This window comes from Chenopodium album, chromosome 27 (assembly GCF_948465745.1).
Source record: "Chenopodium album chromosome 27, dcCheAlbu1.1, whole genome shotgun sequence".
NCBI classification, from domain to species: domain Eukaryota; kingdom Viridiplantae; phylum Streptophyta; class Magnoliopsida; order Caryophyllales; family Amaranthaceae; genus Chenopodium; species Chenopodium album.
Window position 1 is genome coordinate 24,834,890 of NC_137860.1, and position 13,891 is coordinate 24,848,780.

At 34.4% G+C, this 13,891-nt stretch overlaps 1 protein-coding gene across 1 annotated transcript; it reads right to left on the reverse strand.

Annotated features, from left to right (window-relative positions):
* Window positions 1-510: 510 nt before the first annotated feature.
* LOC145619829 (uncharacterized) lies at window positions 511-13,104 on the reverse strand. Its single transcript, XM_081674521.1, has 6 exons — window positions 13,073-13,104; window positions 12,939-12,984; window positions 11,408-11,509; window positions 1,253-1,549; window positions 1,020-1,125; window positions 511-938 (listed from the first exon to the last, which is right to left on the reverse strand). Exons 1-6 carry the CDS (start codon window positions 13,102-13,104, stop codon window positions 511-513), a joined length of 1,011 nt encoding a protein of 336 aa, XP_081530647.1.
* Between the last annotated feature and the right edge of the window lie 787 nt (window positions 13,105-13,891).

Below are 13,891 nucleotides of genomic sequence, written 5' to 3' on the forward strand. Positions count from 1 at the left end.
ATGCATTATTTGATGGATATGTTGTTAGAAAGCCATACATATATAAGAAGATTATAATAATAATAATTTTTCAATTGACACACGTAATAAAAAAAATAAAAATTGTCAATTGAAAAAAACAAAGAATAAAGGAAGTAACTTCTTATTTTCTCACCAAAAAAATTAGTCCAAGCTAAGTTAATTAAACAGAGCCTTGGTACCATACACGTTAACATTATGATGATATTTTTTTCACTACTCGTAGTAAATGATGGGGGTTTTGAATTTTGATTATATTGTTTTTTTTAAAAAAAAATAAATTAATTGGTAACTGGTTTTTGGCCAAAAAGTAGACTTTTTTTGCTTTATTTTTACTATTCATTCTCAAATTTAATTTTCTATCCTTGTTGTTCACTACTCCATATTAGTTATTTATAAGTGAAGTAGTTTTATTTATTTTTTATTTATTTTTTTACAATAGTGACTCTCAAAGAAGAAAACCACAAATACACACAAAAGAAATCAAAAGGATCAAAACAAAATCCAGTGCTCGCAAGCCCGTCTAGCAAGCCAATGAGCTGGTGTTGTCCAGTAGGAACGAGGAACCTTAGAGATCTTGCAAACAGAAAGACTCCGAAGAAGACGACGAATATCATACACCAACCATAGGCAGGAAATATCGACTGGATTATCCTGAGCAAGAAGAGAAACCATAATAGCACTATCCGTATAAATATACAGCCTAATGAACCCTCTACGGATAGCTGCCTGAAGACCCCAAAAGCAAGCCTGAAGCTCAGCTTGAAGAGCAGAAGCTGCTCGACAAGCCCTAGAAGCACCTCCTAAAACCTCACCCGAACCAGGATTGTGAAAAATCCAACCTGCCCCCGTAGAAAGATCAGTAGCAGACCATGCTCCATCCAACACCAGATAAACCTGCACAGGATCGGAGGAAATGCCTCGAAGACACCGAAAAGCCAAAGGAGAGGTGGAACTGACCCGTCCTTATTGACTTGGAAGAAGTTAAAGAGAAAACAGACCAGCTTGATCTTCCCGAAACACCCATTCATCCGCTATAGCGAAAATGGTGGCAAGAGAGTAAAGGGCTTGCCTAAAAATAAGCTGATTACGTGTCAACCAAACAACCTAAAGGAGGCAAAGAAAGGACCGTAAATCCCTCCACTATCTTAGAATACTAAAATCCACAAGGAACTCCGAGAACCACATCTCAAAAGGTTTCATAGAAGCAGAAAGAATATCCGAGGATGGAAACCTGCAGGTAAGGAGATGCCGAACAAAAGAGTAGTCCCGAAAAAAGGTGAGAAGTCGATCCAGGAGCTTCCCTACAAAAAACACAACTGGGATTGACCGGAACGCCTCGTAAGCTAAGAGAATCCAAGAGAGGTAAGGCATGATGTAGGATTTTCCAACCGAAAATCTTCAACTTCGGAAGAAGAGGCCAACCCCACATCTTTTTCCACCAAGAGTCCGAAGTAGGCTGACTTACAATATTATCTATTGAGCCACGGACAAGCAAAGAGTAGGCAGACTTAGTGGAGAATCGACCATCCTTCGAATGATGGTCAGTAGTTTAGTAGTTAATAATTACTATCTACCTTTGATGTTTTTATATGCAGCAATTTTCATTTCATGTTGGTCAGTATATTATTTTAATCGCTTATATAAGACAAATCTAAAAAAATTTTAAATGACTTTAGTTTATCTAAAAATAAATCATCAAAAACAGTCAAATTAGTAGCATATGTAAATAATACTAAATTAAAAGGTTTTTTTTTTTTTTTTTTTTTTTTTTTTTTTTTTTTTTTTTTTTTGTTGTAACAAGAGCAAATTTATTTATAAAATGAAAGTTTACAAAATACAGAATAAGAACTAAAACTTAAAGCATGACTTTTAACACTTAAGCCTTTACAATAACTTTTGACATTAAAAATAAAAATAAACTTGAGTTGGCCGGACCTGTCGCAGATCAGGGACTCCTTACAAACCAAGGAGCAAAAACATACTACACACTATAAAGAGAGCAACGGAGAGAATCGAAACTGTTTGACCATGGCTAGCTTTTCCTTACCTGGCGGGATCAACTCATCACCAAGCTAAAGTAAGGTCGTCAAACGGGTCACTTGAACTAGTGACCTTCCAATCAATAACTTTCCTTGTTGGCAAGAAAGCTTTGACAACGTCGAGGCTCGATAAACCCCAAAACAAAGTTTGGGCGCCTGCTTCAGACAACAAATTTCAAGAGTAATGATCACAAGAATCATTACAACCGAGGGAAAAAAAAGTGAACTGCTAAACGTCGCTCCCATTTTACATACTAACGCTCCCTTTTTGACATGGAAGGACAATATTGCCCTTTGTGTAAGTTGTATTGTATAATGGCATAATATCATTCCCGACCCCTCCATCTACTACCACGTGGTAAAAAAAAAATCCCGACACTACCACATCCGACACCGAAGCTTCGCCGGAGGATTATGTAAGTCGTCGTACTTTTTTAAAAAAAAATTGAGAAAAACATCCGCCTAAAAAATTAGGATCCACCTAGGTGGATCCACTTAAAATTTTCCGGATCCACCAAGGATGATCCAAAAATTTTAGGTGGATGTGAAGGAATTGTGTCTTCGATAAGTGCAATTACTAGATATATCAAGGATCACTATTATGGAGATAATAAGTTCATTCTATTGGGGCGTCATCCTTTGTTGCTAGACTATGAGAGATGATCTTTGGGCTAGTCAAATAGTCCAAAGCCCTTTAGAATGGATCCTATATTGGTCACACACAAGGGTATTGGGTTAAGCAAGTTAGAGGCCCATTAATGGGCCTCATGAGCAATCAATTAGTCATAAGCATGAGTGGGCTAAGTATAGTTTGAGTGGGATAAGGAAGTGGGCTTGGATTTGGACTTGGACTATTATTTAGAGATACGATCTATAAATAATAGTCTTGCCTAGGGTTGAAGATACAAGTCACAATTGACAATACAGTGAATTGTGAATCAAGCAACCACCATCCAAAGGCCCTCATCCTCCCTCTCTCACACGCACGCCTCTCTCCTCCCCTCTCACCCACGGCCGGCCACCCCTAGTGGCCCACGTGGTGTTGCGCGGTGGTTCTTGGCTAGTTGATCGTTCGTTCATCTCCGTAGAAGGTCGATAGAAGTGTTCTTTCGCGACTAACTAGCATTAGTGGAGGTCTTAATCTGTGCCCGTGGACCAAGTAGAGGAATCACGTTTGAGGTTCTTTATCTCCCTTTGTTCTTGCTCGATCGCTCGTGGAATCACGCTTCAAAGGTACGATTATTTGTGCTTTATGTGTTATGCATTAGATCCTTGGATTAGGTACTGTATGAATATGATTCATGTTATTTCCGCTGCGTAGTACCTATAAACTCCTACAGTGGTATCAGTTAGCCTATTGCATTTACGCATATTGCCAATAATTCTTTGATAATCCACAATTTTAATTCAATTAGGAGGGAGAATATTTAATTATGAGTCAATTATTATATTAAATGTGATTTAACTCTTGGAATTGATTAAATGTGATTTAATAATGCTCAAAATAGCCATGATGTGATCCGAATTTTGCCCCAAATTAAAAAAAAAAAAATTCGAATCCCTAAACCCTAATTTCGAAAATTTCGAAATTTTGAACCCTAATTTGTGAAATTTGTGTTTAATTTTGATCTATTTTGATGATAATATGTTTAAGGAATTTAATCTATTTGATTACATGTTAAAATTATGAATTTTTCATGATCAAATTATTTAATTTAAGTGTTAAATTAAATTGGGGATTAATTTCATCAAGAACCCTAATTTCAAAATTGAATATGATTTAATTTTGGGATTAATAGGACCACATAAAGTTTAATTGATTTTTACAAAATTTGTTTTGTTTTAATTAATTAAAATAAAAATTATAAAAAAAAAAAAAGGAAATTACAGCAGCAGCACCGCGGCTGGGTGGCGCTGCCACGGTGGTGCCGCTGCTGGTGGTCCGGAGGGAGGGGCGGGGAGGGGCAGCAGCAAGGATCAGAACAGCAGCAACAGCAGTGCCGCACCGCAGGTGCACGGTGCTGCTGCTGCTGCCCTGCGCCGCTGCACAGCAGCGTACACCTTGCGGTGTACGGCCACCGTGGCTGGCGATTTTTCAAAAAAAAAAAAAAAATCAGTTTTTGAAAATTTATTTCAAGATAATTATGAATTATTTTGGGATAAAATCAGTTTTATTTTGGATAAGTTAAAATATTTTGAAAATATGATCTTTTAATTTTAAAAGATAAAATTGGTTTTATTTAGATAAAATCTTTTATTTTAGGATAAAATCAAATATTCAAAAGTTGTTATATTTGATATTATCCATATTTAAGTTGTTAAATTGGTAATTATCCAAAATTAAAGTGGTTAATTATGGATAAGATTTGTTAGTATATTCTGAGCATATTCCAAAAGGATAATAATTGATTTAAATAATGTGATTATCTCATAATTATTTATGGATAATAATTGATTTAAAATATGTGATTGGCAAGTAATTAGGATAGAATTCCTAAATTATTTAGGATAATCATGGAAAATAAATATGATTTATATTCCATAATTTCAAATAAGATTTGATTCTATCTCATACCTAAATTGAAATATATGATATTTTATAATTGATTGTGATTAATATATGATATTATCTAATTACAGTAATTAATTAAAATATGAGATATTTATAGCCATGTTTCCTTCATTATGATCATCAGATGTTGTAGTTTAGGAAAGCATGATGAGTGATTTATTATATGGCACTTTATAATATATGATATTGTTTATTGCTATATATAGACTAGTATGGCCCATAGATTCTAAAATACGATCTGCGCATCGTGATGTATTTTTGTAATCTAAATACGGTCTGCGTACCGTTGAGTATTTTTGTAATTTATTTTATTTTATTTAAGTAGTAGATAGAATAGAATAAATTTACAGGTTGCAGTTGATCCAAAAGCCAATGAAGTGAAGGCCCAATGGAGCAAGATGGATGAGATCCATGAAGATCCAAGTGGGAGCATTTTACTTTATTAGTTTTCTTAGGATTAAGGGACCATACTATGTCATGTTTTATTGCATTAGTAGATTATGCATGTTTAGGTTTATTTATGTTGCTTGATGATGCGCTAGAGTTCACTATACAATCACAACATAATAAATCTAGATCCCAGAAATATTGATGCAGCTTTCCCAATTAAAAACCCGACGAAAACCTTGATCGTTTGTGATGGGTCGGCCTCAGCAGAGCATCATAATATATCTTGGGGAAGTGGGGGTAGATCACGTTCTACATTTTAATTGGTTATATTCAACAAGGTTACCTAAAGATCAGTTTAGAACCTTGAAGCTAAGAGTAATAATTAAACATGTGATGGTTAATTATTCAACCAAGAATTACAAGAGTTGTAATCAGTAAAGAGTTTACTCACCTTGAAAATGTAATGGTTAATGGCAGGGCCTCAGTCCGGTTAATTATTGCACAAATAAAGGATCTTGGAATCATTTTATTCAATAGGGATCATTTAAATATTGAATGAATGCTTTAAAGTTACCAATTTAATTCGCTTTTGGTACTTTAAATTTAATAAACATAATTGAATTTTGCGTTTACTTATAAGTAACATGTCGTTCTAATTTTATTATTATATATAATCTCCTCGATTGAAAAATAAAGTTGAGAAACGTTCTCAAAAAGTTTAAAAGATAATCCATAAACCTATATTCCAATTTTGCTAAGGTGATTCTAAAAGGCAAGTTTTAGAAATTCATGTCACATGTCTAAGGTTGGTTTTATTCAAAATGTTTGAGTAAAATACCAACACATCTTCATTTTGAAAAATGTTTCAAGGGATATAATGAGATGGGAGGTACAAATCCTCCAAAAGACAAGTATAGAAATCCAATAAAATCTCTTATCTTCAATATGATTGAATATGAGAAAGTGATTGGAAATATCTATGATCAAAAGTTGATCAAATAACAATATTCTTCATCTATTTTATATAGAGTTTAATGCTTGATTAAACTCAAATATAAATAATGATAGAATAGACTTAGCAAAATCATGAAAAATGCTTAAAGTAGTTGAGCAAGGTATCATTTTGAATCTAAGAGAAATGTTCTAAGTGGCTCAAATGGAAGGGTTTAGGAATATATGAGGATTGCATTAAGAAGTTATAGGCCAAGAATTGCAAACAAGTTGCTACTTCTCAAACCTAGAACTACAATGTTTCTAATTAAATGGATCAATTCCAATTGATTAGATACTATCTCATATAGTTGGAAGGTAAAAGAATGGAAATGTTCCAATTTAAGAATTATATTATAGAAATTGATTTAGCATATTGCTACTTCTTGGACATATGATGTCTTGTTTAGATCACTCATTGCACAATCTGGTTGAACTAAAGGAAGAATTTAGCTAAAGGAGGAATAAATCTACAAGTTTAGAAGCAAATTTTGCTACTTCACAAGTAGAATCTACAAGTTTGGAAGCAAAAGTTGCAACTTTACAAGTAGAACCTATATTTCACCTTGCCTTGGTATTGGCTAGAATTAAATAAATGTTATTCATTCTTGCCATTATCAAAACACCATTCAATGTTAGTAATGACTAAGCATCGAAGATTCAAAACGTGGAATAAATGTTATTCTATGCTTCTTTGAGTCATAATGTGTTTTGAATTGCTAAATAGGTTTAAAGTTCTATATGATAGAAATATTTAAACCATTTCTATGTAAGTTGTCTCTAAAAATGTCAATTAATTCGAATGAAAATGAAAATTGCATGCGAAAGATCCAAAGGGATGGACTTTCAATATCATTAGATTATGAATCTATTGATATATGTAATTATCATTCTAATTTGAAATTATGACTAAGTCACCATTTAGAGAAATGATGATGTGAACTCGAGGTCGAATACATATCGATGTAAGAAAACCAAAGGTTCAAAGGTTAGAGACGACAATGAAACTTCATTTGTGATATGATCACTACTTGTGCTTAGTTGAAACATAAGGGTGAAAATTTTGAAATGTTCAAAATGTTCAGTATGAAGTTCAATATCAACTTGACAAGATAATGATTACACTACAATATGATTGTAATTGTGGAAATTTTAAGTCGAGACATGATTGGCAACACATTCAAAGTATTGCGATATGATCGTAATAATGAGAATTTAAGCCAAGACCTTGATAAACATCCAAGAGTTGTGAAAACGTTTTACAACAAACTCCAAAAGCAAACCTTGTGAAGTGTTTATGGAGGACGCTATCAATCTATATGAGATATATTTTGATAATGGATGTAAACTACCTATCTTCCAACCATTGTTCAAGGGATATACTTTTAAGATAAGCTCAAAACTAAACAAAAACTACATACGTCAAATCAAAAGTAGCAAAGACTTTATATGTGATATGGATGAGAAAAGTTCTTATAAAGTCTTTCTACAAAATAAGGAATAAAAGTTGTATTAAAACGTTTAATGCACGTTCTATTCCTATATAGAGCACGGGGTACTACTACACAACCATACTTAGCACAAAATGTTTGTTGCTCAAGTAGGTGCCCTTATGGAAATTGTTCCAAAAGGTCAAGTGGGAGTAGTGTAAATCTCAAAAGAGTTCGAGAAAAGCAACAAACAAACATGGTTCAAAACCATGGTTGGTTCACCCTATGCTAAATATGCCTCCCTAAAAGGCAAGTGGGAGTATAAGAATCTTGAAAAGTTCGAGAGTCTTGAAAGAGTTCAAGAAAAGTGACTTCGAAAATCTTGAAGAAATTCGAGAAGTTATCGAATAAAAGCAACAATATGAGCATGATTCACCTCATGTTACAAATGACAACGCGTGGTCTCATTATGTGTAATGGGATTAATAACCATGTGTCGAAGGTAGTACATTCCAAGTGCACATCCTCTATTGTCGTTTCTCATTGAAAACTAAACAAAGTTGTTGTATGAGTTTCAATTGTTGCATAAAAACCCACAATGATGACTAGCATATGTAAAACTTAGCCAAAGAAATATGATTTCATATTGACTAAGAGTTATAAAATATTTATTTTGGAACATTATGATTATGCAAGTAATAAAGATGATTTGACAAGCTATGACTCCAAGTGGTTTTAAAACCATGAAATCTGAAATAGATTCTAAGTCTGTAAGCAAGCGTATGACACTTGAATAATTTGCCTAAGTTGGGTGAAACCCATATAAGCAGAGCAGACAAGAAAGAAAAACGTTTTCTAACTAAAGCAAAGACTTGTTATAGGATTCAACTAAATCATAGTATGACTATGATTACGATGAAACCTTTACATGTTGCAAAGATCTATTAAAGATATTTAGTGATTTCTACCTTATGAGATTTGGTAGATGGATTTCAAAACGCTTTCTTGAAATTGTTCATGAAAGAAGATTTGTATATGATACAATCAAAAGTTTGGAGATCCAATAATCCTAGGGATGCCTAAAAGATCCATAATGGATTGAAGTTAGCATCAGGGAGTTAATGTTCTTAATTTTGTGAGTTAATCAAATCGTTTGATGTTCTCGTAAAATGAAGGAAAGGTCTTGTATGTACAAGATATTTAGTGGGAGCTATGAAGTCTTCTTGGTCTAGTATAAAGAGCAATTATTTATTGCTTGAAGAGTCAAGTGGTGGGTAATGCATTTTGTATGAAAACCTTGAAGAAGAAGATGAGTACATTTGGGATTCAAGATCTAAATAGATAGGTCTCGAAAGATGTTTGAGTTTTGGTTAAGAAGCTTATATTGATAAGATTCTTATAGGGTTCAACATTATATTGAAAGGAGTTTCAATCCCATGTAACATGGCACATTGCTTAATGATTCAATACTTTAAGAAAGGTTGATGAAATTAAGACTTTGAGTGATGATCCTTGTGCAATTTGCAAAAGATGCATCATGCATACCATGGACTATACTCGTCTATTTGATTCACGTGTTTTAAGAACAAGTGATGATAGATTTCAATCGAAATCCAATGTAACGTTGGAATACAAATTAGAAATTCCTAAGTTCATTCCTTGCGAAAGGGCGAAGGAAAATTATTAGTGTATGGAGATGAAAATGATTATAAGATTTAGAAATTGCAAAATTCATGTTTATGAGAATGTCTCATGAACTCTACTTACTAAACCCCTTCCATGACCAAGGTATGAGAGTCATACTAAGGTTTTTGGATTGAAGCAAGTTATGTAATTTTAGTTGCGTATGTTTTGAGAAAGCATATTACAAAAGTAAATACATTAGCTTGCAGAATTATGTTTATCAATTGAAACAAAGTTTCAATCTTATTTAATCGTGGTTTCAAGATTAAATAAAATGTCCAAAATAATTATGGATTGATGGGCTCATCAGGTTATCTATTTTAGAGACCTGGTGTATGAAACCCCACAGGTGAACAAAATCCACATATTATTTAAGTTCCTAGTTCGAAATCATTAAAGTGGACATAAATGATTTCAATGAATGGACTAGCATGTAAGATTGATTGGATAGCTCGGTTTCATGGGCTATAGGAGTATAGTGATAATGCTCGGTCAATCACATGGATATGCATGAATGATGCAGGATCGAACTATAGACCTACTTTGAAGTTCAAGTATAGAACTTCCGGATATATTAGTGGATTCCTTTGACATGAGTGGAACATTGGTTTCATTCAATGGATGATATAACTGTGGTACATTCAAACGTCTTCCCGTAACTGGAGATTATAAAGGGTGTTTCCTGGTTATTTCAAAAGTTGAGTGGGAGCTTTGGTTGCCACAAGATTGGATAGAGTCTTCCTATTAAATTAGGAATGTGTCATGTTTTGGCCTCTTGAAGAGGGAGAATTCAGAAAATGCATGGCCGTTCTCAAATGTGTTATAAAGTAACCATTTGTTTTGTAATTCTAACTCAGATTTCAAGAAATGATTTGAGGATTAATATTGATTACATATGATGCAATCATATTATCAAATCGACACAAAATGACTTAAGGAATTTGAATATTGCGCACTTGTCTCAGACAAGTGGGAGATTGAAGGAATTGTGTCTTCGATAAGTGCAATTACTAGATATATCAAGGATCACTATTATGGAGATAATAAGTTCATTCTATTGGGGCGTCATCCTCTGTTGCTAGACTATGAGAGATGATCTTTGGGCTAGTCAAATAGTCCAAAGCCCTTTAGAATGGATCCTATATTGGTCACACACAAGGGTATTGGGTTAAGCAAGTTAGAGGCCCATTAATGGGCCTCATGAGCAATCAATTAGTCATAAGCATGAGTGGGCTAAGTATAGTTTGAGTGGGATAAGGAAGTGGGCTTGGATTTGGACTTGGACTATTATTTAGAGATACGATCTATAAATAATAGTCTTGCCTAGGGTTGAAGATACAAGTCACAATTGACAATACAGTGAATTGTGAATCAAGCAACCACCATCCAAAGGCCCTCATCCTCCCTCTCTCACACGCACGCCTCTCTCCTCCCCTCTCACCCACGGCCGGCCACCCCTAGTGGCCCACATGGTGTTGCGCGGTGGTTCTTGGCTAGTTGATCGTTCGTTCATCTCCGTAGAAGGTCGATAGAAGTGTTCTTTCGCGACTAACTAGCATTAGTGGAGGTCTTAATCTGTGCCCGTGGACCAAGTAGAGGAATCACGTTTGAGGTTCTTTATCTCCCTTTGTTCTTGCTCGATCGCTCGTGGAATCACGCTTCAAAGGTACGATTATTTGTGCTTTATGTGTTATGCATTAGATCCTTGGATTAGGTACTGTATGAATATGATTCATGTTATTTCCGCTGCGTAGTACCTATAAACTCCTACAGGATGTAGGAGATCCACCTAAAATTTCCGGATCTAGGTGAATCCACTTAAAAAATTAGGATCCACCTAGGTAAATCCTAAATTTTTGGGCGGATGTACGGTGGTTTTGTTGTTGTTGTTTTTGTTTTTTTTTTTTGTTTTTGTTTTGGTTTTTTTTTTTTGTTTTTTTTTTTTTGGTTTTTGTTTTGTTTTTTTTTTCTAATCTTTGTATTTTTATTATTCATTTTGTGATTAATTGAATAATTAGTATTAGTACTTTTATTGTTGTTGTGATCAATGTTGTGGCTTTTTTTCTTCTTGATTTTACATATTTTAAAAAAATAAATAAATTAAGAGAGATAAAATGAGAGTTGTGAGTGCCGTGGAGTGAGTCGTGGGTATTTATTTGATAGGGGTAAAAATGGAAAATCTTAAAAAAAAATGCGAGCGTTGCCTAGTAAAAGGGGAGCGACGTTTAACAACACCCAAAAAAAACCAAACCAATACCACTCCAACAAAACACACACTTCACCTTAGCCAAGGCCAACTTCTTGTTCAAATCCCCAACCAAACCTGTAAACTCTCTTACCACTAAAATCACACCACAATCCTTAACAAAGGATCTTAACTCCCTCTGCACACAACCATCCAAAATACTATAGCCAAAACAACTTAATAGCCCAGAAAACAACCAAAGGGGGCTAAAAATTACCATAAAAACAAGTTAAGACAAGTAAACTCTGATAAATACCAAGAAAAAACATACTTAGGAAAGAGAACAAACCGGAGGAGAGCACCGTTCAAACCGAGACCACGACCACAAGGAACCTCGAAACCCTAGCCCTAACTTCACCATTACCGTCACGAACTTCTCTTGACGGCGGCGTTAGGCCTAGCCCTCCAACGCAAGGACCCACAAAACCCTAACCCTAACTTTACTATTTCCGTCACGGTCAAAATTACCGATGACCAATGACGATGGCGTTAGAATTAATTAAACTCATCCTAAATTAATTAATTTAATTCTTTTCGAAGCAATAATACATATTGGACGTCTTAGAAGGGTCTTTGATATGTAATTGTTTTTTTCTAACATAATTGTACTCTTTAATCATTAGCTAGCTAAGCCGTTGGTGAATTGGATTCTAATGCTAACAATAACACCATTTGCTTTGATAAATCATTTCCTCAAATTATCCTCTATAATTGGGGTAAAGACTTAGGAGAAAACAAAACTGAAAACATAATAATAATAGGAGAAACGTGGAAACACACTAGTTATAGCGCAATAAATCAATAATTTTGATAATAATTCATAGAATTGTTTTAGGTATAAAATAAAGGAAATCAAAATTGATTTAATTTGATTGATTTATATATATATTTTAGATGATGTCATTTGTGATTCTAATGATTCTTGAAAATAGAAAAGTTGTTGGCAATTCAATTTTAATTTGTTAAATTTAAAAGTTTTAAAAATTATTAAGCATGAACTTTATGTGAGTTTTCATGATATTACATCGGATAATCACCATCCCTTGAAAGTATTTCAAGAACATAAGAGTCGACTATTCCATTACCCTAGAAAGTTTTTTTTTTTTTTTTTTTTTTTTTTTGTTATTCAAAAAAAAAGTGTTTTTTTTTTCCCCTTAAACTGCCATAAGTGTTGAAACCACCTTGTATATAGCACCGCCTTGATTCTAGCGAGCTGTAGCCTACATTACAAGTTAATCTCAGTGTCCTTTTTCCACCAAGGGTGAAGCTTGGGTAATTGACCATGGTAGAAACATCTATCAACCTATGGAGCTTGAACAACAACACCAAAGCAAGAAACGAAAGGAAGGTAATATCACAGTAACAAGTAACTTGATTTCTCTCCTTCAAATGAAAGAAATTCTTGAATGGTAGCATACTATGAACCCCAAATAATATAGGAGCAGTGCAAAGATTTAAAATTTTGAATGTTATGAATACAAAACCCATCACAGACCTGAAAAACTAAAACTAAAAAAATTCCAATTAACAAAATTAGAGCCAATTGACAATGAAACAAAACACCAAACCTTCCCACTGCCAAGGACTATAACGAGGAGATCAACGTCTCCAAATCTAGACATGAAACATAGGTAAAGGCCAAGGCAAAACTTCCTCTGACCACCTAAAACTTAGAGTCAAACCCAAATATACTTCCACTTACCTCTTCCAGCTGGACAAGCCCACCTTGGCCATCCATCCAAAATCCCAACATGAACACAATACAAGGAAAAAAACAAACCAACAAACCCAAAAGGGGGACATCTAATCACAAAGCAGATACTTAAACACAAAACTTAGCTTACATACTTGCTTCAAAGAAAGAAGAACTAAGGAAACGAAGACTTGCATAGCCAAATTAAAGCACCCAACCTTCAAAAGCCGAATCAAACTAGCCAAACCAAAGAAGAAAACCAGAACAGAGAATTTCGAAACCAAACGCAAGAAATTTATGAAACCCTAACCCCAACTTCACCTTTACCGTTGCAATGTCCTTTTTCAGGCAATCCCCTGACAGCGGTGTTAGAGTTAGCCCAAGACCCCTAAAAAAATGTCAATTACGTTCCCTAAACACATGGATCTGAACCTAGATCCTTATTCTATGCGGCGTAAAACCTTGGTGGCGTTTGGCTTCTTCTCCTTTCCGGTGAGAAGAAGGTAGCACTAAACGGAGTTAGAAGCTTTTTGGGAGTTTGGTTTCGCTTCAACTTCACCACACTGGAACAAAACGGGCTTAAGAAACTTGAAAATAGAGAAAGGATGAAAAGGAAACTCGCCGGAGAACCGGCCGCGGCGCCATCCAGTGAGTTCTAGGTTTTCAGAAGGGTCTTTGTTTTAAGAGGAGGAGAGAGAATCGAGAGTTTCAGGATTTTTTTTATTATAAAAGAACAAACTTTTTAAAATAAGGTAACATATACTCCCTCCGTCCCACAACAATTGACATGTTGGATTTTAATTTTTCACTATTCATATACTTGTACTC

What these genes read in the sequence shown, in the direction of transcription:
- LOC145619829 (XM_081674521.1), bottom strand. Translation starts at nt 13,104, where the DNA reads ATGGCCAAGGTGGGCTTGTCCAGCTGGAAGAG. An exon ending in TAGTCCTTGGCAGTGGGAAG is followed by an intron (nt 11,510 to 12,938) that starts GTTTGGTGTTTT and finishes GGTTGTGTGCAG; the next exon opens with AGGGAGTTAAGATCCTTTGT. An exon ending in GTTTCGGGAAGATCAAGCTG is followed by an intron (nt 939 to 1,019) that starts GTCTGTTTTCTC and finishes GGTGTCTTCGAG; the next exon opens with GCATTTCCTCCGATCCTGTG.